The following is a 25,295-nucleotide window of genomic DNA, read 5'->3' on the forward strand; positions in this document are numbered from 1 at the left end:
GGTATTATTTGTTCAGTATATATTTGGTCATTATTACCTAGAAGAACTAATGAAAGAAAATATACCCCTTATTCATACTTCTAGCTAGGGAAGGAAGATGAGAGGCAAAATATGGCAACTCTGCAAGAAGGAAAGTAAATTTGGCTTCAGAACTGCAGCTCTCCATCTCCTCCAGGGTTTTTGAAGGGCGGTCAGAGATAAAACAGTTGCCCATTGCAGATATGGATCTTGTTATCTCATTACATGCTGATGATTGTGCAGTAATAGTGATAGTAATAGTTACAACAACAATCCAGTCTGTCGTTGCTAATCTATTGTCACAGGACCCCAAGTTTTCCTAGGCAATACATGTCAGCCTAAATAACAGACCTTCTCATCTTGTGTTAGCTTAGGTTGTTATAGAAAAGTCAAGCTACAAAATATATGTAGACAGTTAGTAGAAGAGCAAGAACGAACAGTGTAAAGCCAGTTAGCATTTCACAGATACTGCGTCGGATTAAAGGATTGTTCCCTTCTACTCAGCACTGCTGAGGCCACATCTGGAGTGTCGTGTCCAGATATGGACTCTGCAGTACCAGAGAGACATGGAGGTACTGCAGGAATCCAGAGAAGGGCCATGAAGATGATAAAGGGCTGGAGCATTTGACATATGAGGAGACACTAAAGCAAGATGGGGCTGCACAGCATGGAGAGTGGAATACTCAAGACGGATCTTATCAGGGTGTATAAATACCCTTTGGGGGGTGTAAAGAGAACAGGGCCAGAGTTTTCTCAGTGGTGGCCAATGGAAAGACAAGAGGCAATAGGCACAAATTGGAGCCCATGAAGTCTGCTGTGAACACAGGAAGCCTTTTTTCATTGTCGGGGTGTTTGAACACTGGAGCAGGTTGCCCAGAGATGTGTGGAGGTTCCAACCTAGAAGATATTCAAAATGCAACAGGATGTGATCCTGGCAACTTGCTGTAGGTGACCCGGCTTTGAGCAGGAGGGTTGGACTAGATGATGTCCAGAGATCTCTTCTGACCTCAGTGATTCTCTGATTTAGTGATTCTGTGTTTTACAGCATAATTTGTTATGCATGCATTTACTGAAACTGTTCTGATATTAAACATCTAGCAATGGCTTACTCAGATTAATCAGTAAGCCCAGATGCTACAAAACAAAAGAATCACATATTTCAGTACTTGGAATAGTCTCAGTAAAGTAAACGGAGACTCTTGTGTTGACAAAGTTTATCAATACTGTGCACTAAGTGCAAGGAAGGCTTTTATCTCTATCTATAGTTCTTATATGCTATATTAATAATAATATTTATAGTAGTGCTAGGGTGTCTTGTTACTTTATCAGAACTTAAAATAAGGCATCTATATGAAAGCTCTCTCTGTAGGTTAGTGCAGGATCTGAACCCTTTTCTCAAGTCTTCAGGAGAAAGATTTGACAAGTCTGACTTCATCTTTACAGGTTTCTATTCTTTTGTTGACGTTAATGCTTGTTTTTGCAAGCTTTGGAGTGCAGCTATTTGCTGGGAAACTGGCTAAATGCAATGATCCACACATCATCTCAAGGGTAAGAACTGCTTTCTTACTTCAAAATAATAGTATGCTGTTCCATTTCTGCCTGCTGGAGTAAGCAAGTGGGGGCAGTAAGTACTAGCATGAGAGATGGCCACCTTGGGCACTTTCTGTTTAGAACTAGGATGACAGAGGGAAAGTTGATTCAGGAGTGAAAGTATGAGGCTAAGGCTGGGTTTGCATGTAATGAAGACAGACAAGGCCAGATATTGGAGACTATCTGAAAAAGCTGTCAAACTAATTCCATACTATCTGGAAAGAAATGGACATGGAATTAGTGGAAATGAATCATGAAATTAATCATGGAAAATGACACATGTATCCTTAAATCAATGGAAAAGCAGGTTAGTCTGCTAGAGATCAGAAACACTAGAAATGTTAAGTAGGTGAAGAGCCATGTTGCTTTACTTCCGTTTGGAGAATCTTCTGAAGAGCACAGTAGTCTTTAGGAGAGGTCAAAGAATGAATAAGGGGCCCTCTTGGTCCTGGGAGGAGCAGGGTTTTTTGAATTCTTTGAATTGATGAAAAGATGCACTTTTCTACTGTGAGTAAGGGTCCTTTGATAATCCTAATCTGTAAATAACTGTTTATTTCTGTTTACGTTGCTTCTGATTGCCTGTACTTGCATCCTGACCTCTCTAGCAGGCCGTTATTTAATCTGACCTTGTGGTTTATTTTACTGTAGGAAGATTGTCATGGCATCTTCAGAATAAATGTAAGTGTTTCCAAAAACCTAAATTTAAAGCTAAGACCTGGAGAGAAAAAGCCTGGATTTTGGGTGCCACGAGTCTGGTGAGTTATTACATGTAGGTTCATTCTTCTTTAGAAACTCAGCTTTTAAGTTGGGATATGGCTCAAATATCATGACATTATACAGCTGGGATGAAGGAAACAAGACTAATAAGAAATGAGTTCATTTAACTTTAATGTAAATTTTATATTTGTTTGAGTTTTTTTGTGTCAAATGGTGCAAAAGATAAAACGCATCCAGTCTATTTAGTATGTAAAGATAGCTATATGAAACTTTTCAAGTCTTAACTTGTTGTGCTGTTCATAATGCAGAAAGGAAAAAAGAATACCAATAGTTACTGTATGTGGAAATTTGACATAAGGTTATTATTACAGCAGGAGTTATTGGCATGAGCTGAGATTTCTACTGCGTTGTCCTTAGTATTATTACAGAGACATACTGATAGCACAGAACCAACATTTCTCTTCTGTGTCCATGCTCTCAACTATACTAACCATCTCCAGCAAGTTTATTAACTGCTTGCTATTTCACGTGTAGAGGATCTCTGTGGTCTATATGGTGGAATAATGCAGTAAAATTATTTAAGAGTCAACATTATGTCAAAAATTAGTATTCTGATAAAGTCTCTTTGATATATCTGAAGACCTGAACAAGCAAATAAATCTCTCTTTAATTGCTTATATTTTAAAGTAGGTTGGTTTGCATTTTGCAAAATCAGCTAAACAGCCACAATTATTTTAATTGACTCTGTGTGTGGGTAAAGAATGCACCAGCAGTGGTGGATTCCCAACCATCTTACACTAATGAAATAATGTGCTGTGATTTGATCAGTCAGTGAAAGTGCGACAGCTGCAGAACTCTCTGTTTCTGTGCGCTTCAGACCAAATCTTCCTACGAGTAAGCAAATTCAATCCACTTCAGCTTGATCCAGAAATAAGCAAAAACTCCAAGTCAGCAAAACTGTAAACTTTGAGGAATGTTTTGTTTTTGCAGAAAAATGTACTATCACAAGGACATTCATACCACATGTTGACCATGCTGGCCAGATTTTCAAGATTATAAGGGCCACATTTTAAAACAGCTGAGAGCTCTCTTTTTCACTGAACTGATGGATTTTCAGAAACATCCAAATATTCAACTTCTCTTCTGAAATCCAACTATTTACATTTCTAGTTCCTAAACAGTAACTGGGTTGCTTGGAGTATCTGTTTCAGGCTGTAGAGGAAGGACAATGCGCTAACCTAGTGCAAAGAGGGTGCTTTTAATGTTCAGCTGGAAAGATCCTTTTTGAATTTCAGTGGATACAAAAGCTCAGAGTATATGACTTAAGAAAGCCAAGAAGATGTCAATTTTCTCTCAAAATTTTGCTTTGGGCCATCAGTCGTGGTGAGAAAGAAATAAGGAATTTTCTGAACCATTTTACTGACTTAGGAATCTAGATCACGTGTGTGATCTGGGTCCAAACCACTTATGTGGTTTTGAGATCTCTCCCATTCAGGTACATTTATTCCAGAATCTGACCAAATGCCATCAAATCCATTTTTTTATTAATGCTGTATTTAACTAATTTTATCAGCAAACCACTCTAAGATACAGCAATGTGTTATAAGCTTCATTACAGTGATTCAGGCTATGAGTAACATAAAACATACACGGCAACCAAGAAAACTTATGCTGTACATGTTCATTGCTATTGCTTAATTATTTGTTGAAACAGAGCTTTAAGTGGTATATTTCAGAGGCACCAACATTGCAAGACAACTATTTACACCTCAGGCTGTGAAGAATAAAGGTAACAAATAGAGCAGCCTCCTTCCTGGATTTACTGTGATGTAGTTGTATTTTAGAGCTGTATAGTTTGACATTGAAGGAGTTGCATTAGTATTTACCTAAGATGTAAATACTAAAAAAAGTATGTTTACACCTATTTGTGTATTGCATTTCAGGGCAAATCCTCGGAATTTCAATTTTGACAATGTGGGGAATGCTATGCTGGCGCTCTTCGAAGTTCTTTCATTGAAAGGCTGGGTGGAAGTCAGAGATGTTATTATTCATCGTGTTGGGCCGGTAAAAAAGCTCTTTAGATTCTTTGAATTCCGTAACAACTATTTTGATTTAAATTAATGATTAACCGTATTTTTCATCTCTTCAGATCCATGGAATCTATATTCATGTTTTTGTATTCCTGGGCTGCATGATTGGACTGACCCTTTTCGTTGGTGTCGTCATCGCTAATTTCAATGAAAACAAGGTACAGAATGTGTGTAGAACTGGCTTGGTAATAAACCTCAACTTTGATATTACACTATCTACACCACGTCTTAAGACTAACTTAACTTTTTTCTGCCATATTGCAAGCCATATTTGCTGCAAAGTGCAAACCTGGATTACAACAATCCATCACATAGTCTGTCAGAACTGTCTGAGTTAATTTATGATGCAGCCACGTTGACAGATGCAGCCTGAACATGAGGCACAATGTATTTACAGATGTGTCAGAGTATGCAGTTATGGTTTAATGTAGGCATGCATGCAATGACAGGAAAAAAGATGTGTTACTGCTTGTATGTGTTACAACTTGGAAGTCTCATTAGAGCCCTGCAGTTATGGTATTTCAGATCCAAAGTAAAGCACGGTAGATAGCAGAGTACCCTACAAATTGGATTCTCTATCATTCTAACAAAAATGGGACTAGTGTTTTAGGAAGGACTTGCACAGGCTTTGTGGGTTATCTTAAAAGGAAGAAAACCCTAGACCTGAAGTGTCTTTTTACAGAACAACTTGTGTCAACACTGCTTAGAAATAACATCCACAGTGCACAGCACTTAGTTTGATTTTTTTTCTTTAAAGTTCCTCATGGTGCCTCTGTGACCCCAAAACATGCTGTTAATTTTTATGATCTTTCTTTTCAAAATGCACCAAAATATGAGATATCTGTTCTACAGCTAGCTAGATTGGTATTTCTATCACTCATCACACTGGAGGGAAAGGGTGGTTGTGTGCTCTGGGGTTTGGGGTGCAAGACATCCTGGTAGGCCAATGCTGGAGCCAAACTGCATGCCCTACCATGGCCCTACCATGCACAACTTACGTCTGCAGCAGACACTGTCAAGTGTGTCTTTCAAGCAAGTCACTTGGCTCATTCAGGAATGGAGCTGGGCAACAAATTAGCATGTGTCCAGGGTGGGCAAGGAAGGCATCATGCATTAGAGTCAAGAAAGAAAGGAGTCAAATAAAGACTAATCAATGAATTAGATAAAGACTGCAGCCTACAGACTGTACTATTGAGAAAGCGTTGTTATGTTTGCATGATTCCAGTTTCTCTTTTTTATAAGTGCAGTTAAAATGCATATAATGTATACCTTTTTCAGCAAGACTCCAAAAAAAGCCATTTTATTTAAATTATAGTTATTTAAAATTATAGTTCATTAAAACATTAAAGGAAAGTCTTCCTTTTATTGTATCTGTATGATATATTTAGTTATATATGTTTCTGTTAGGTACATAACACCCTCTTGAGATAAACTGAGTGCTTCTGTCTTATAAAGGACGTTTTCATGGCCTGTTAACACTTTTTACATGAGTAAATCTCTTCAGAAACACCTTCCTGGACATGAGTGTCTATGTTAGAAGAAATGTCACACTGCAGAGTTCTCTCTTGAATACCTTTTGATCAAACTTCTATCTTTTACCTTGGTGAGATGTGGTGCATGTGGTGTTGAGTGCAAGAATGTGGTATATTTTCCCCTTAGGGTTGTCTGTGGCCTGGCATGTATCTGTCATGGATTCTAGCCCAGGTCTATGGGAAATTGAGAGTTATCAGGAACCACTTGCTCCTTAGGATCGCCTCAGTACACAGACAGGCATCTACCTGTGGACATTGCTGCAGAAAAAAACAAGACAAAGAAAAGAAAAAAATAGAAAAGTGGTGGAGAAGCTAGATGCTTTACAGGATCGCTTTTATTATTTTTTTTTATAGTACTGCTGTCAATCTCCTACCCTGTGTTATTGCTCTCTCCTCCCTCTCTTTCCATAGGAGTCACTCTCAAGGTTAAGTTCAGCCTGCCTTCTGCAAAAACATGCTGTGAGATTTCTTTCAGACATGACTGAAATATCTTTAATTCCTAACACTCTATTCATCCTTTTTCAATGGTAGGCTGGACTGAGATGCTCTGAGCCAGCCCCCAGGTTACTTCTGAAATAGTTTATTCAAAAACTCAATGTAAGTAAGTCTTTCACCCGTGTTTTAATTTTAGGATTAGAAATATGAAGATTAACTTGGGGGAAAAGCCTATAATTATATGCGAATGTATATCAGACTCATATTTCATTCTGCATTCCTGGATTTTCATCTTTAAAGACACAGGAGAGCTCAAACTCATGTGGAAAGTAAAAGTTTATTTATGTTCACTACAGTTCAAAATGAGAGGGAGCAGGAAGCTGGGAACACTGAGCTTACAAGTAGTGTGAGTTCAGGAGATAATTAAGCAATTCATCTTAGCACAAATTGCTCCTGCATGAATTGCCAGTATCAATGTGGAAGTCTGAGGTCTAGGGCCTGAATTAGAGTTCCCATTATTTTCAGAAAATTATCTTATTTCTGTATTTATCATTTTGAGATGATTGTCTCTGCTTGTATTTTTTCCCCGACTGTGACCACAGTTTCAGATATGAATGCTCTATTCCCTCAATTCTTTACTGAATACAGAGCAAACTTTAGACTGCACATCAGAAAAAATGCTCACTAATAACAGTTCCTGCACTGAACAGGTACATCCTGCAATATTTCTATATAATTTACACGTACTATCAATACACTCAGGATAAATCATTCATGAAAAATGTCATCTATTTTCTCTTCTGCAGTTGCTTCTTACTAACCTCATGCTGTTGCATGTAATTTTTTTTCTCTCTATTTCTTGAATTTCTGTTAATTTTATATATTTATCTACTATTGGGGAAAGAAAACATCTAGGAATAAATTGAAAGCATTAAGTGGATAGCTAATTATACAGAAGAAAAAAAAAAATGAATGTGACCAACATCCAAATAGAGTGAAGTAATATTCAGGAACTGCCAAAAATGTGAAATAAGATATGGAGAGGGTTAGCAATTAGTCAAAAAAAAAATGTATCAAAACAGTTTCATGTCTGAGGTTAAGAGGAATCCTCTTAAAACTAATTACCTGGCCAAGCTATTGAGCCCTTAAGGAGATGCTGGCTTTAGAAAGTTCCTGGCTGATGCATAGTTGAATAGTTCTAGGAAGTGAGGGAGGAAGGAGTTGCACATGGCAGCCAACAGTTGTCTAAAAACTAAAATTTTGGTTTTGAGGAATGCCACAATGTTAGAAGAGTTTATAAATCCTATCCTGTTTATAAATCCTATGAAGTTCTACTTTTTTTTTGCTACCTTTTCTCTTTAAGAAATCGATGATGTCCATCATGGTAGGGGCATTCCTTACCTTATCAGTAGCACAGCCGGCTGCAGCTCTAGAGCCTACACAAACCAATGCAAAGGCAAGTGCTGGAGAGGAGCCCACCCCTCACCCAGCTTTGTGCCCCCCTCGCCCATTGGAGAAGCATCCAGTGCCTGGAGACAAACTGATGGCATTTCCCTTGAGAAGGTCTCCCTTGTTTTTAGAACTCCAGGCTCTTTCCAGGAGGTTTTACAGTTCTCTGAGGTGATGAGGACATTACTGTGCTTTGAAGATCCTTCTAAATAATGTTGAATGTGTAAATAATGTTAAACTTTTTGTTTTGCTTGGTTTTCCCTATGCTAGAGGCATATCTCCACTTCTCCTTGGTGAAAACCTGTGGTAGATGCGTAGCATATGGTTATATTTCTTCACGTGTACACCACACACGAGAGGTGTGGCGAGCTGCAGCAGCCTCCTGCAGGGCTTCTTCCCGGAGGAACGGCGGCAGCGCTCACAAGCCACAGGACATTCTGCAGCCAAGTCCAGATAAAATCAACCGCTCTTTAAAGCAGTGCTTCCTGGCAAACGATGTTCAGCGGCATGGAAGCCCTCCTGCAGTGCTTCCCTGCCCACACGGGGCTGCTGCTGCAAGAGCAGCAAGCGCGCCCGCTGCGCTGAGGCCCCGGCACTCACAGCTAACGCGGACGGAAATCCTTCCCAGAACAGGCTCATACTTTGACTTCTTTCCCCAAACAGAGTGATATTTAAGGAGAGTTGCCTATGAAACAGCAAAGAGGAGGTTGTTTTCATGTTTACAGCGTTTAAATTTTTTAGCTTTTATATGACAAAAGCTTTCTACGCTTCTCTTTGTTTATTAAGGGGACAGCTTTGCTGACTGTAGATCAGAGGCGATGGGAAGATCTGAAAAGCAGACTGAAGATAGCACAACCTCTTCATCTCCCACCTCGCCCGGGTATCAAAGATATTTTGATTTTATTCATGTTGAGCCCTAGTGATCATAATTCCCCAGGAGTCTAAGATTCAAATTAAAATTGTAATCGTGAGGCCACTAGGAGGTTGTGCATAAGTTAATGTGGAAACAGGCTCCAACTACAGATCTCTGCATAAGGCTATTAAAATCAACCCAAAAAAAGGTTGTGCTTCGATGGTTTTAGGATAAGCCTTAATGAAAAAATGAATTTTTAAATGAAATATATTTGCAGTTGGCTCTTAATGATATGAATGGAATGCATTAACCTGACAGCAGTTGAATGATGCACTTGCCCTACAAGTACCAAAAGCTTTCATGCAACACTGATGTTCAGTATTTGAAATTACATGTTCAGAAGCCCTATTTGATATGGGAAATTGTAGCAGAAAATTAGAAATGTATTTCGAAACTGGTCAAGGATTATGTTGCCATTAATGAACATGGAAAATATGTCAAGAAACAGAGAAAATACCACTGTATATTTTAACTCTTCTCCTTTAACTCTTTCAGATAATGATGGCTTTAGAGCCAAGATGTATGATATAACTCAGCATCCATTTTTTAAGAGAACTATTGCTGTACTTGTCCTGGCCCAATCTGTATTACTGTCAGTTAAGGTAATTGTGTTTCTTTTAAGCATTTTATTATAGCAGTAGTACACGTGTTGCATATTTTCTAAAACCGATAAAATTTCAATTGAGCCATTACTATGATGAATGTAGGGAAAAGTATGATTTCCCGATACAGCTGTTGCCATTGGCACAAATCACTATAAATCAGTTGTAACATGTAGAACTGAGTCAATTTCTGCCTTTTGATAGCCTCAACCACTCCAGTTTAACACCATTTGGGAAGTACAAACCAAGATGCCATACCTACATGAATATATTTTAAAATGAAATCTGTGCATTAATAAAGGAAATGATTAGACATTTAATTCTGTTTAACTACTGCTCTTCTGTCAGCTCATTTTGTTTGTGTTTCAGTGGGATGCTGCAGATCCCGTGACTGTTCCTTTAGCAACAATGTCTGTGGTTTTCACCTTCATTTTTGTCCTTGAGGTAAGGTAACATATTTCATAATTTCTTGAGATTAAGAATAGCTTTTATGTGATTCCTTTTGACTTTAGGAATGTAATCTTCCTCACTATAGCTTTTATTCCAGAATATATACTTTGGGGATTCTCTATGTTACCTAAATAGGTATTGAGGGAATAAATTTTCACTTGTAGTAGTGCTCTACCACCTTGAGTTTTGTGTCCTGGTCACTGCAACTTACAATTTTGTCCTAGCAGAGGGGACAAATCAGTGAAGCCTTTTTTACAGAAGGCCCAGGGTTAAATTCACTCTATATAGCACAGAGTTTGTCTGTCATAGAGGCTCCGCTTCCATATAGATTTTGCTTAATCTATTTAGAATAGAGTGTACTAGGAGCCACTGTTCTGTTACTGAGATATCAACAAAATTAAGCATTTTTTATTCTTTTTTTTAATTATCAATCATATGATTTCATTTAATACCTTTTAATAAGGTATGTAAAATTCAATTACTTTCTGCCTTCCATTGTGCAAATCTGGATTCCGTGTGGTAACTGTTATCTGTCTATGAGAAAACATTGCCACCACAGTCAGCTGTGCAAGGTGTAATTAACCTAGTTTCATTAGGCTTAAATCTGAGGACTTAAATGCATCTAAAAATGGTTTTAAAAATTGCATATGGCTAAGGATATCGTAGTTTAACAGAGCACACACTTATGAGGTTAAAGAAGACACTTCCTCTGTGGTTAGGCTACTACATAATTCTTTTATAAGTTTGTGGTTGAGTTTTCTTTCAGTCCCCACTGAATAGTTGATACTGACCACTATCATAAGCAGGGCAGTAGGCTAGATTTCCCACTGCCTTAATCCAATATGACAGTTCCTATGTTCCAGTGATAGGTTTTGCCAGCAGTGATGAATAAACAATGAAGTGAATACCCTGTAGCAGCTGTAGAAAGAATCTGTCCATGTGGTTGCTTCTTTTTTCTCTACCCAGGAGAAATCAATATCTCTTGAGAGAGGGAGGAAAGCAGAAAAGTCTGATTTGTATCATAAATAGACAGGTTTTAATTTACCTGATAAAGACCTATGTCTTTAAAAAAACCCCTTCACAAACAAATTCTCTTGCAGAATTTAAAAGGAACTGTGTCAGATCTAAGAAAAAAATGTTGACTCTCTCAATAGGCAAGTTGTGACATTTTGAGTGCACACAACTTATGGAAAAAAAGGAAGGAAAAGTAAATTGAATTATACAGAAAAATTCTCATGATTTTTATCTAAAACCAAGTCTCATTATAGAAGTATTTGCAGATAAAATGGTTTAGCAGTCACCTGAATTATCGTCTATGTGTTCCTAAGAACAACAGTTTTTACAGTACATAACAACTTTGGTAGACAGAGAGAGAGACTTTTATGGCATTTTACTCCTTTATAGAATTTACTTATGTTTTTCTGTCTGTATTTTAACCTTAATCTTGTCATCTGAGAGGGATTTGGAGACCACACCTGCTGCTCATAAGTACCTCCTACATTCACTGAAATAAATGCAAATTCTCTAGGACAGTTTATAGCAGAGATCTGCCAGGTGAAATCCTGCAGCTTAGCAGCTTCATATATGCAGCTTCCTGCCTAGGATATTCCCTAATTCATGTTAACCTGCAGTAGACATGGTATTTGAGAGGCCCAAACCTATCTGCAAAGCTAAAGGTGACACTGAGTCCAGTCTAAAGAATCGTAGTTCAGTCTTAAACCTCTACTGCTCACTTTAGTGTATGTGGTACAAAAGAATAATATTAGTGTAGAAGAATAGGGAGAGATCTCACATTTGTGTCACAGCATTGATGTGGAAAAATAGTGTGAGATGTAATTTTGTAATTGCGAGATATTGTATTCAGTTCAAGAATACAGACACCTAAATGTAGGTGCATAAGTCCTACATGAAATAGATGTTTAAGCTCCCGCTGATATCAAGGGTGATGTAGGGTGGGATTCAACTGCCTAACCAACTGAAGGCATCAGAGACTATTTTAGATATCCTAGTTTATCGACCCTTATGTCCAACAGCTGCTGGAGGAGAACGGTGCTTTGCCAATCTTGTGTCATCCCTGCCAGCCCTATGCAGATCTCTCAGATATTCAAGGGTTTCTCAACTGATCGGATAGAGGTGAAGCAGGATACCCTGGAGTACCTCAAAAGATAATTAGATGTGAAGAAATTCTTTCTGTGTGTTTAGACAAATGGCTACTTGTGAGCACCTGAACTAAGCCGAAGGCTCTATGTGGGATGTAAGAATTCCTGACTGTATTCTTCACTTTGTAGCAAAGCTTCAGAAAATATTACAAGGCAAATTAACTGACTGAAATGTCAAACTTTTGCCTCAAACTATTTTTGTTGTTGTTGTTGTTGTTTTGTTTTGTTTTGTTTTTTTTTGCTAAATAGCAATGTTGCAAGCTGGAATGAACTAAAAAACCATAATGAAAGCCCTGCAGCTGTTGTCTTTATGTAGTAACCCTTTAACTGCTTTGATATGAACCTTGCACGAGATAGATACTCTCTTTTGCATCTGTTGTGCGTCCATAACCCTACCTCAGTTTATGTGACTGTTTCTTATCAGTATCTACTCTTAAGCTTCCTGCCTACACCACCAACCAGAGGGATAATAGTGTAGTATCCTACACCAGTGTTCTGCACTGGAAATTTCAAGCTTTTGTTTGATGTTTTTACTGAGAATATTGTGAAATATACTGCCTTTACTCTTCTTAGCTGTTCTTAAATGGCGCTGAATATCGATGGTCCTATACTTAAAGCAAGGAATATTTGCAATATGAGAATGCTTTCTAAATAATTTGAAATTCAACTTGGGTTTAATGTGTTTATGTGATTTTAGCCTGATTAGATAAATGGATGGATAGATAGGATATTACTGCCTCTTTTAGCAACATATTGTAATCATAATCATTTTCTGACTTCATGACTTGCTTAACTCTTAAGAAATTTTACACCCACATTTACCTCAATAATCTACACATTAAGCATCTGGTCTAAATCAGCTGCAGTCCTTCAATGGTTGATGGATAGAGGGACACTTCCAGAATACTGTTCATCCCTCAGTCCTGGTCCTCTGTAGTCTTGCACAACTGTAGTCTTGCACAAGTGCCAGTGCTCCTCCATCTAAGGGGAGCTTATTTGATCAGCTTAGGCTAGGCACTCAACTTATCTGCATGGGAACTATTAGATGAGATGAAACCTACCCGTGACCATTTGAAACCATTTCATAAGATGAACTCAGTCAAACACTTCAGAGTATAGAAGAGGATCTCTTAGTGAGAAATAACCATTTCCTCAGTACAACTGAGACATTGTCTTTATCTATAGGTAACAATGAAGATTATTGCCATGTCGCCTTCTGGCTTCTGGCAAAGCAGAAGAAATCGCTACGATCTCTTGGTGACATCTCTAGGAGTTATATGGGTGATACTTCACTTTGCCTTGCTGGTAAGATTTACAGAGCATCATTGAGCTTGATTTTATTTTTTAAGTACCAGCAGTGGGGGCACTACTACACTACATTGAGGTATACCCTTGGGAGTATTATGGAAATATGAATAAAACAAAATAATCTTGATGTTAAGAAAGAATCCTCTTTTTGCAATGATGATATATAAAAGTTCTCTGATTGATATGAGGTAAAGTCTGTAAATGTAGAAAAATGAGGCCTTTACAAGGAATGTGAATAAGGAATAGAAGGCAGCTGAAGAGACTAGAATCTAATGAGCAGCAAGGAAACAGGAACAAGGCACAGAATCCAGACAGGAGCAAAGGGCTGGAAGAAAGGAATGGTTCAAAACTGCTGAATGATACAATCTGTCCCAACCCCAGCACTGATTCTGGGCCACTGATTTTGGTTGTAGGGCTTTGTTTAATTCAAGAAGTTGGGACTTTATTTCAGGGTAGCTGATGGGGGGTCGAGGGTTTGGTTTGATGCATGGAGAGACTGAGTTAGTGTTTTTGACATGGTAGAGTTTCTTTTATTATTTTCTAATTGCTCTGTTGTTATTGAAATGCAATAGAAATATTGGTGCTACTAGTTTGTGGACTCTCTCATTTCAAATGCTGACTGCCTTCCATTATTTAAAGGCTGTTTAAGCTGTTTTTGCTATGAGGTCACTGGGGGACAATGCATTAAGTCTTTTGTACTTCCTTTCCAGAATGCATACACATACATGATGGGTGCGTGTGTAATTGTCTTCAGGTTTTTCTCAATTTGTGGGAAGCATGTAAGTACAAATTAGGAACTACAACCATTGCAGTGCTCGTATATAGATTGAGGGTGTAGTTGCTTTTCTTCTCTGCTGCACATTCTGTAAGGCTGCATTTTATATGCCAGAAAAAAAAGGGAAGGCTTAGAGTAGTTGTCTTCAATTTTCCATCCTGCCATTAAAGTATCCGAGGTTTAGGTGCATTCTATAATAATGCCACGCTACAGTTACTAGAAAAGCTGAACTTCTTGCAAAAAAAAGAAAAAAAATCACTGCAGTACCAAACAACTACAACAAAAAAGTGCTCTCTCAAACTCTGAACATATGTTGTACTGCCTTCAGTGTGATGTGATGTGAAAGTTACAAGTGGAGTGAGCGGTGGATGATGCCCTCATCGTGATATGATGCTATTGCAATGTAGAAATTTCTTCCCCCACAGTGCTGGTCTGTCTTGTGCTCTAGCAGTTTATGTCTTATCAAAGTACAGGATGTGTGTTCAGTTAAAAAAACATTGGCAAAAACATTCTTCTGCAAACACTGGGTGGGTACAAAGCAACTCATTTCTAAAATTTACATTTTTTCTGTGTTTGAATTTGCACTTGTGTTAGTAGAAATAGACTGGCAGAATAAGTATGGGCAGAGAACAAACACATTTGTATAACACGCAATTCTCTCTCTGTAGAAGTTCTTAGATTATCCAAACATTTTCTGTGAAGTCTGACATATTAAAGTAAATGTGATAAGATTGGTATAGTAGGGCACAGGGGTTAAGAACAGGTAACTCAGAGGGTTTGTTCAGTGAAGATAAAAAGTTTTTCTTCAATCAGACTACATAAGGCCTTGGAAATCAAATGAAGAATCCTTGCTTCTCCTATGCAGTCAGACCGAGTGATTGCCTTCAAAGCTTTCTGATGGATTCTGAAGTTTTTTTGAGGTTTTAACCTAGTCATTTATGCTTTCATGTTAGGAGCTGCATTTTTCTGCTGTGATGCAACGTGATGGCTAAAAGTCAGCATGAGTTGCCAGTTTTTTAAAGAAAAGTGCTACCCTCAGTCCCATTAAGGGAAATTTTCTATAGCCTCCAAAATGGTTTAGGGCATTAAATCTAGGGCAATAACTTTATCAAGAGCAAAATGCATAGTTTGCCTTTGTGCGAAAGAAATATCTATTATCCAAACCCATTTCCTATGTAATATCTAGAATTACACTGCCTTCTTAAGCTCTCTAGCCAACCTGTGTGAGAAATTAACTTGTTCAATCAATCTGTGCTGATTTTAAGGAAATCCCTTTCCTTGTACTTTGATCCATTTCTTCAGGTGGGCTGCAGTTACTATGGTTTCTGCCTAACAGTTTGCATTATTTCCAGAAAAAGGAGCTTTCTGCAACAGTGTTTGTATAATGCTAATTTTGATACTTCTACAATGTGCAGATCCTAAAACATTAGAGTTGTGAATATGCTGTATTATTGCTGTATTAGCTTAAACATAACCTTTGGGAAGCAACATCCTGATCTTGCAAATCAGATGAATGGGCTGATTTCATGAAAGTTCATGAAAGTTCTGAGCAAAATGTTCAGATTCAATCAGACTCAGAATGTCCTGTTTCCCTGGGTTCATCCATTAACTTAAGTGGAAAGTGTTGCCAAAATGACAAGCGCAGTAACTCTCTGTTCACTTTCATCTCTGCTCTTCTGAATGACATCATGGCTTGCTTTTTCTCTGTCCTTCCAGGTGACACTAAAAATGCTGCTCCTGACAGTAGTTGTCAGTATGTACAAGAGTTTCTTCATCATAGTGGGAATGTTCTTACTACTTCTTTGTTATGCTTTTGCTGGAGTAGTTTTATTTGGTACTGTGAAATATGGAGAAAACATTAACAGGTACAGTATGTACTAGCTCATGGAGATGTTCTTTAAAAAGCCAGAAAACTCAGACTCTGCTAGATAGAAGTTCATACTTGATCTCATTCAGAAATTATTCATCCCGTGCTGTACCTAATTTCAGTTAAAAATAGTAAGAAAGTAGAAAATAGAAATGATCTGTGGTTTTTTTTCTTGCCAACATTTTATTTCCAAGACATGAAATTCTCTCTCTCTCTTTTTTTTTGTTTAAAACAGACATGCAAATTTTTCATCAGCTGGCAAGGCTATTACTGTACTCTTCAGAATAGTTACTGGAGAAGACTGGAACAAAATTATGCATGACTGCATGGTAAATATAATACTACCACAGCTAAAGTAGGCGAGGAACAGGTGACACTTACAGTGTGTTTCCATTCTGTTAGCTTAGTACAAGGAATGTTGATTGCCTTTATCTCTTCAAGAGATAAGATGTTCACTAAACTTCTTAACCTGACACAGAAATTGTAGTCATGGAATCACATATTCTGTTATTTAAAAAGATATAGAAATAATAAAAGTAAAAATAGGCGTTCAAAATCAGAAATGCAATAACTCACCTTTCCACTGTTAACTCTACTTTGACTGTGAAAAGGTGATTTTTCAGATGACCTTTGTCTTCAATGGCTGTACTGGGGCAAGAGAATGCTAGTTTTAATGACTTCAAAATTTGTCTTAAAATCATTTTTCCTTGCCTAGATAAATTTCTGCCCATGGTTTCAGTTGCAATGAAAATCATATTATTCCATCAAGTTTTTTGAAAACCACCACATTTCAGTGCCCTGTGTGTGGTAGTGAGAGGTATGCCTAGGCATTTCATGCCTTTCTCTGCTTTCATCTACTAAAGGATCAACAACAAACTCCCCTTAAGAACATATGAAAAAAATCTTACCTCCTTTTCTGTGAAAGGGAAATGTTCCCCTAATCTGATAGTCAGCATTATTACTAAATTTTGAAGCATTCAAAAATTACATTCATTCAAAGTTACATTTACATTTATTTATCATCTACATTGTTTGTAGTGAAATAAAGAATCTTCTTCTGTGGTTGACTGACGTTTTTATTTTGCTTTGAAGGTCCAGCCTCCATTCTGTACACCAGACAACAGCACCTACTGGAAAACGGACTGTGGAAATTATGCTGGTGCTCTTATGTACTTCTGTTCATTTTATGTCATCATTGCATACATCATGCTAAATTTGCTTGTTGGTAAGTAAAAAAAAATATATAATAATAATAAAAGTGTCCATCTTGGTGTGTAGGATATTAGATTTGTGTGATTTGACAGATAACTGTTATATTCAAGTATGAGATTACCCACTAGTTTCACTTTTACCTGATGATATTTTTCACACTTCTCTTGCATGAGATATGCTAAAACTTAGGAAGTTTGAGCACAAAAGGTTTTTCAGAAACCTTAAATTTGTAGGCTATAATTACCCCAAGGGATAATATTTTCTGGGTTTTTCTGTCCTCTGGTTGATGTTTTTCCAACAGCAGTAGAACTCTTCAAATTGATTTTAGAAGATGTTAGATTAGTCATCTCACGAGCATTTAAAGGGGTAACTTCTGAATTTCAAAATTCCTTTTTCCCCATTCAAAATTCTCATCTCAAAATTCAGCTAAAGGAGTTTAGTGGTGTGAATTTTGCACATCTGAATTCATATTCTGTTGAAATACTTTGTTGTTTACAAGGGTTCAACTCTTTGAATTTAACTATGGACTTTCTTTACACTAAATTTTCATTTTGTGGCTTTTAGCTATCATTGTGGAGAATTTCTCGTTGTTTTATTCAACTGAAGAAGACCAACTTTTAAGTTATAATGATCTTAGACATTTTCAAATCATATGGAACATGGTTGATGACAAAAGAGAGGTAAGGTGGATGACAAAAGATAGGTAAGAGGTTGAAAATGAACACAGTTAATCCAGTAAATCTACATTTTTCCTTGAAAAAAAATAAGTCTAGGAAAACACAGAGGATGTTGACAAAACTTGAGCTATTAGTGGTTTGGGATGTTTTCTCTGTGATTTTAGACATCTGTCCAGGTTCTAAAAGTTCATTAAACATGATCTAATGTTGTTCATGATCCTTCAAATGCTAACTTGTACTGTTTACCAGGTAGCATAAAGTACACATGATAGTAAATTTGAAAACAAATATAAGTGTTTATAGAACCAGTTCCATAGCACCTTTCCTCCCACCTCCCCAAAACAGTTTCTTTATCCACCAGTCGATAGACTCATGTGCATGTGTGTATCTATCTGATCTAATCAAAAGTGCTTCACTGCGATGAGAAGAGCACCCGGGAGAGTGAGCTGCTCAGATACCCACATGAGCCAAAGCTGAATAATTCATGGTATCACTAAGTTCTCAATATGAGAGATGCTGTAGCTGTGCTGGAGCCAGAAGTCACAGTCCTTACTGGCGGAGGTGGAGAGCTCTGCATCTGCCAGTATGCCCAGGGCTGACAGCCTCTCTCTCAGAGACAGAACACATTACAGGAAAAAACAGTTCCAATGAGGCTCATTTAGCAGAACAAAATAATTAAAGAGCCTAGATACTGCTGTTTTGGAGGAAAATCACTTATAATGTGTTAACAGCAGTTCAAAATCATTGATGTAGCAAATATGATATGTGCTAGGTTGAATCGTAGAGCAGCAGATCTTTGAGAAGTTGGTGAACTACCAGTGTGAACTACCTTTCCCATGACCAGTGTGGACAGGGGCAGTTGTGCAGCAAGCAATAGGCCTCACTCTGAAAGTTTACACTGTAGTTTCCTTTCAGCTTTTCAAAGGCAGCCATTTAGGCATGTTATCCTCCTTACAAATTAATGCAAATGAGGAAGCCACATCTCCAAAGCAATTTTGAAAATCTCTGACAAAATGAGCAGCACAAATTCTCATGTCATCCAAATAAGAGCAAAGACTTGCATGAGTGATGACTGATCTACATGTGCCAAAGAGTTAGCTGCATGTGTCTATTCTTTAGCAATGCATTCCCATTGGCTTACATAGGCTAGGGTTTGATGAAGAGAAATAATATTTAGAGAAAGAGTATTTTTCTCACTGATCTAATAGACTGCCCGAGTTGGTTGTTAGGTCACAGTAATAAGTAACCAGCCTTTATGCAATTTTACCCAGGGAGTGATCCCTACCTTCCGAGTTAAATTTCTGCTGAGGCTTCTGCGTGGCCGGCTGGAGGTGGATCTTGACAAGGACAAGCTGCTGTTCAAGCACATGTGCTATGAAATGGAGCGGCTCCATAACGGTGGCGACGTCACCTTCCATGATGTGCTGAGGTACTGTGAGATTCTCTCTGAATTTGTATAGCAGGAATAGTGCCCTGTATTTCTCCCTAGGCTAGAGGGTATTCCTAATGCTTGGGAAAAAGCAAAAATGGCAGCCACAGAGGCACTGCTATTTTAAGTATTAATATATAATAATAATAGTATTAACTTGACAGAATATGACTAAAAAGTAAAATAGAAGCAGGAACATCATCCAAGGTTAGACATTTAAGAAAATAAACAAAAATCATGAATAACCTACATTTTAGGAACTCACCTACACTGGGTACCTAGATGTAAGTGAGAAGATCTTTGTTTGGTGTGCATACCACAGATCTCTTCGGGAATCATAGCTACATTGCACATGTCTGATTTAAATATTTTTGTGTTGAATTTTTATGTATTTATGAGCTTTGATTTTTTTACACTAGAATGTAGGGTCATCAGCATTTAAAAGAACAAAATATCAATTTTTCTTCCAGCATGCTTTCATATAGGTCTGTTGATATCAGAAAAAGTCTTCAACTGGAAGAGCTGCTGGCTAGGGAACAGCTAGAATACACCATAGAAGAGGAGGTGGCCAAACAGACCATACGCATGTGGCTGAAGAAATGTTTAAAGCGAATCAGAGCAGTAAGTCAAGCTAAATGGTTGTGGTCAATTGTATTGACCAACAAAGCTGGAATGTGCCCTCACTACACTGAATTAATTCTGGCATCTCTGTAGCATGTATATGGACATGTAGATAGCAGTTGCTGGGTCATCAGGAAGTATGACAACTCAGTTCAAAGAGATAGAAAAAATAAGCATCTTTTGAAGGCAAAGGCTGTCCTCCTGCCAAAAATTGCCCTTTTCACAATACAGCCAGAAGATGTCAGTGAAAAGGAATAAACTGAAAATGATATAATTTGCTGATACTTTTTAGGCCTAATCCTGTGTATTCACTGAATAAAATTCATAATTTCTTTATCTCCATTGGCACAAGACACCACGATTAGGCAGATCCTGTGGCTGCAGAACAAGCAGAATGCGTGAGCATGTGTTATTTCCCAGAGGCTCTTCAAATGCAACCCATATGAGGATGAATGAACCATGGGATCACATGCATTCATTGTTGACATCTTACTTGGCATAGTTTTGGCCCATATATACTCATACTCTCCCCAAACATTGCCATCCTGGCACAATTAGGGCAAGTATGAGTAGAACCTGCCCTTAGTAGGCATTTGTACTGTTTTGTTCTGTGCTAGAGGAGAGGACAGCCTTTTCATGCAAGCCTCGACCTGCCAGTTGGCTTCAGCACGGCAGGAAGTGTCCCGATCCACTCAGTTTGCTACTAAGGGCATCGGTATTGCGCTTACTCAGTGCTTCAGGTTGTCTGAAAAAAAACTGGCTTTACTTGGGATAGCTGCAATATTTGGTGATCAAAGGTTGTCCTAGATGGAATTTATATTGAGAACATTCAGGGGGAAAAAAAGGTTCCCTGAGAGGTTTTTGCTACAAAGCCAAGCAGAGAATTTGGAATGGCCTTTGCAGTTGTTTTGTTCCTCTTTCCAAAAGGCAACTCTTCTCTTCCCTCGTATAACATATATATGTGTATATATATTCAGGCTGCCTTCATAGGTGACTTTGCAATTACTCTAACATTGAGTCCAGGTATTTGGATTTTTGTAAAGACCTACTTTCCATATGTGGAGATTTTCACATTGAGATCTATTCACATAGGATCTGGCTTTTTCTGTTTGTAGATTAATAAAAACATAACTCGACAACTTGAATATAATGCTCATTTTATCTGAAACATCAGCTTTCAAGGCCTATAGAGATAAACAGTTCATTTTGGTCCCATCTGTATAATAATAATGTCAGTAAATTTAATCTTAGCTCTCAATTTTGGGTTCATTCCACTCAGTTGTTCGTTTCATTATGATATTGAATTACACTATGTTAAAGTAAATATGCTGTTCATTTCATTCTAATAGTATGGTTCAGATCATTTCACATTCTGTGAACCCTTTACAAACTGGATATAATTATGGAAATTAATATATATTTTCAAATTCTCTTGTTAGTCACTAGAGAGAGAGCATATGAAAGCCACTCAGGAAAGTGAAACCCTTCCTGAGGACTGTTTATTTTATTTTAAAAGTAAATTACACTGTAAGATCATAATGATAGTGGGTTTGTTTTTCTATTTGTACTGTAGGTCCTTCTTATTCCTGAGGTTTCCACTAGTGTTTTATTCAGTCTCATTTATTCAGCTTGTTCACAGAGCCATGAAAACAATCAAATTTTTTTCATTGCTTTCGCATTGATTCTTAGTGAGTCTCTATCAGCCTCCTTCTGTCTGCATCCTTCTATTAACTCCTGACTCACAAATTCAGTGATTTATCTATTTTTAAACTCCAAATTGTTCAGAGGAACCTGGCTTCCACTTTATGTAATTTATAAGAATGGCACTTCAGTTCCAACATAAAGGCTTGCCATACAGTGGAGTTCATGTTATTTAAGTAGCAACCATCTCATATAAGGAGTTTTATCTGTTCACCTGGAATCCACATCTGGCACTCACTATTTGGTTAAATATTTAGAAGGCTTTAAAAGCTTCTAACATTGAGAAATAAGAACAATTTACTTATTTATTATCACATACACATTGCACCTTGACAGAAACAACAACAGTCATGCAGCATTATCCATAGTCTACGAGAGAGTCAACAGCAAGAGCTGAGCCGATTTCTGAATCCCCCCAGCATTGAGACAACGCAGCCAAGTGAAGATGTGAACGCTGTTAATCAGGATAATAGTGCACAGCCAGAGGTAAGTCCTGCAAAAATTACTGGGGATGCTAACTGTCAGCTTCTAAGCAAGTTTAAAGATTCCTATTTATTTTTGTAAATTTTCCAAGTTTTCTCTGCAGAAGTTGGAAGTAATGTTTTGTTGCATCTTTCCATCCAGATTTAAAGGCAAACTGGTCAAATCTAATTATTCTTCAGCTTAGTTTGTTGCCTCGCCAGCATCATAATGGGCAAACTCATCTGTATGCCTCCAGCAGCACTAACTTTCAGCTCTTAATACAAGCTCTGTGCAGGCTCAGGATTTGACATTTTGCTATTCAAGGATTTTGGAGTAGTCCCTATACTAGGAATGATAACACTGGGCATGCTGGGTCCTGGGACTGGGGACCAGAGCTCTTCCAGAGCAAGAAGTGCAGGTACAGGATAAGCACTCTGCTGTAAAAGGAACAATTTTCATAAGATTGCATAATGGAAGGGAGATCAAATAACAAAATAATTTTTTTTCTGTTAGTTGTAGACTTTTGAGGTAGTAAATGACAAAACCCATGCTGCCCCAAGAAAGGACAACATATTTTGTTTGTGTTTGTGTAGGAAATCTGTAAATAGAATAGAAAGGCTAGATAAGCCTTCTGAGGCAGACCATGCAATGGAGACCTATAACTGAGATTCCTTTTTCTCAACTCAGACAAGTAGCCAACAGCAGCTTCTCAGTCCCACCCTTTCTGACAGAGGTGGATACCGACAAGATGCTGGAGACGCTGGGAAACCTCAGCGGAAATTTGGACAGTGGCGTTTGCCATCGGGTAAGTGAAGAGTGGGTAGCAGTAATACCAAATCACTGTGGTGCTCAACAAGACCTTTACAAAGCTCCATGCACTAGAGACAGACACTCAGTAAGACACTCAGCCGGGGAGAGGCTCCAGGGTTCATGGTGCTGCATTCTGCCTACTGCTGGCACCCACATCAGCATTTCTCTACCCTTACACGTCTTGCAATACAGCAGTCACCTGCCTCCCACCTCTGAAGGTCTGGAAGATATACTCGAGCACTGCCACGTGCCTTTTGTTTGTTTGTTTTTCATCTATCTGCTTGGGATCTTTGGATTGGGGGCTGTACCTTCGCATATGTTTGGATAGCATATGGTAAAGGTAGAATTCACTTTTGTTTCACAAAGTGCAATGGAAGTAAATTAAGCTTTTCCTCACAGCAGTAGACATTAGTGCCTTGTCTTGCTTAGGTGTAACAGGTGTACAACATAAATCTACAATATAAGAATACATTTGTACAACTTCAGTTCAACCATGAATTGGTCTAGTATATAATCAATGTCCTGTTATCCTTGTAACTACAACCCACTAGAAGACGAAGGCTAGGCTGTGTCTTATGGGTGAATGTTTGTTGGAGAGAGAGAGAAGTGCACAGGAAATTCTGAGGCCTCATTCAGGCTTTGTCTCAGGACTTTGCAACACCTTACATTTTTTCCTTTAAAGAGCACATTGGCCTCTGCTGCCTGCCATATCTCCTGACCAGTGTGTTTGGAAAGGGCCCGTGGATGTGCCCATCAACTTGCTTTCAGCTTTCATCAGTCCTAATCTTTTTGTTGGCTGCTAGATGTGAGTGTAATGTTACTGTTTTGAGGAAGGGTGCTGCCTTTAAGGACTGTCACTGTTCAGACCCTAATTGTATATAGGTGGTAGTTGAAGGTGGTTATGCTGTGAGTTAACTTTAAACCTACTTTTATGATCAGAGTACTCGTCCAAGCAATGGGACCACTTACTACACAGGTTTCAATTCACATGTTCTAGCTCAGTGTCACTGAACAGGAAAGAAAGGCAAAATTTTTTGGACCAGAGCAAAGAGTATGAGAGGGAACATATCACTGTTGTCAATTGGCTAGGTTTTTCAAGTGGAATTGAGGCTTTCAGGGTTTCCTTTCCTAGCACTGATCTTGACTGCTTGAAAGTTCATGGCTGCACAACTTCAGAGGGGTGCCTCTCTGTCAGAGGGTACCACGAGCACAGGATGAGGCCTCTGCTCCCACTCCAGCAAAGTCATGTATGTAAGATAACAAGTAGCCTCACTAATAGCAATAATACTTTTCATATAACTTCACCTGTGTTTTAGTACTTTCCTAAAGCAAAACCAGCATCTTGTACTCACTTCTATCAGTAGGCCATAGTGAAATGTCACTTTCTAGATCTAGCTGCCACCCCCAAATGCTCTTTTCCTTCTTTGTTTCTGTAACTTACCACTTTAACTATTTTGCCAGTTGATCAGCTCATACACTTACTACCTAAAATGTTTAGATTACAATTAGCCAAGTAAGGAAAGACCTACTGCATCAGCTGTCTTGACAGAAGGAGATTAGGCAGTGCTCGATTTAACTGCTCTGCCAGCAGATCAAGGGGAATGAGGATGAACATCTGGAGCGTAAAAATGGTTGAATAGACCTTACTGTTTCTGCACTGAATCAGCTTAAAACTATCACTCTCCGACTAGCTCTATATACCTGAATCCTAAGCTAAAATGTTCAAGAATATTACACGCTCTAATATTGAACTTTCTGTTTAATTTCTTAGCCCCCAAACCAATAAGCCATTCAGTGTCTTCAGTCAACCTCCGCTTTGGTGGACGTTCAGCTATGAAGTCTGTCGTATGCAAGATGAATCCCATGTCTGATGCTGCTTCTTGTGGATCAGAAGTCAAGAAGTGGTGGACGAGGCAATTAACGGTGGAGAGTGATGAGAGTGGAGAGGACCTTCTTGATATCTGAGAAAGAAAATAAGTCATATTGCAACAACAACCACTTCAAATACAATCTAATTTTCTATGTTTAGAATTGAACATGCTGTTAGGTGATGTATGATTCATTTAAAATCAGTGTCATAAAATTTTTCAAGTGCTTACCTTCTGCCATATAAAGCCTAAAAAACACTTGTATGTTAGATTTCATCTCTATAGCTATTAACTGTACTTTAAGAAACCTGTGTACAATAGCAGTACTAATAAAGCCAGAGATACTATATTGCCTTTAGCAGAGACAGAACTTTGAAAGATTTCACACATTTTGATATACACAGCTCTGTGTTTTTTTCCCCTTGTGAAGAACCTACTTGGACCACCTTCCACCTACTTGGAAATGGCAACATTTTACAATTTCAGGATAATTTATTTCTTCTTTTTGTGTTTTCCCACAGTTCTTATTTAGTAACATTTCTTTAGAAAAAGTATATTATTCGCAAATGACCTGAAGAGGTCAGCACTGACTTCATGTTCAAGGGAAGTA

General features: G+C 38.1%; 1 protein-coding gene across 1 annotated transcript in view; it reads left to right on the forward strand.

The window, feature by feature from the left end:
* Positions 1 to 24,875, forward strand: part of NALCN (sodium leak channel, non-selective) — a 218,594-nt gene extending 193,719 nt beyond the window's left edge. The window contains exons 27-44 of the mRNA XM_088525668.1: positions 1,462 to 1,566; positions 2,257 to 2,363; positions 4,269 to 4,389; positions 4,475 to 4,573; positions 8,618 to 8,711; positions 9,240 to 9,346; positions 9,716 to 9,790; positions 13,141 to 13,260; positions 13,974 to 14,042; positions 15,755 to 15,903; positions 16,141 to 16,234; positions 16,998 to 17,130; positions 17,682 to 17,797; positions 19,066 to 19,223; positions 19,694 to 19,844; positions 21,882 to 22,031; positions 22,695 to 22,812; positions 24,589 to 24,875. Coding sequence (XP_088381794.1) covers positions 1,462 to 1,566; positions 2,257 to 2,363; positions 4,269 to 4,389; positions 4,475 to 4,573; positions 8,618 to 8,711; positions 9,240 to 9,346; positions 9,716 to 9,790; positions 13,141 to 13,260; positions 13,974 to 14,042; positions 15,755 to 15,903; positions 16,141 to 16,234; positions 16,998 to 17,130; positions 17,682 to 17,797; positions 19,066 to 19,223; positions 19,694 to 19,844; positions 21,882 to 22,031; positions 22,695 to 22,812; positions 24,589 to 24,782 — 2,160 coding nt within the window. The 3' untranslated portion in view covers positions 24,783 to 24,875. The remainder of the gene's footprint in view (positions 1 to 1,461; positions 1,567 to 2,256; positions 2,364 to 4,268; positions 4,390 to 4,474; positions 4,574 to 8,617; positions 8,712 to 9,239; positions 9,347 to 9,715; positions 9,791 to 13,140; positions 13,261 to 13,973; positions 14,043 to 15,754; positions 15,904 to 16,140; positions 16,235 to 16,997; positions 17,131 to 17,681; positions 17,798 to 19,065; positions 19,224 to 19,693; positions 19,845 to 21,881; positions 22,032 to 22,694; positions 22,813 to 24,588) is intronic.
* The last annotated feature ends 420 nt before the right edge of the window (positions 24,876 to 25,295 follow it).

This window comes from Tinamus guttatus, unplaced genomic scaffold (genome assembly GCF_059628265.1).
Source record: "Tinamus guttatus ecotype Peru unplaced genomic scaffold, ASM5962826v1 Tinamus_guttatus_pri_ptg000235l, whole genome shotgun sequence".
Classification (NCBI taxonomy): Eukaryota; Metazoa; Chordata; class Aves; order Tinamiformes; family Tinamidae; genus Tinamus; species Tinamus guttatus.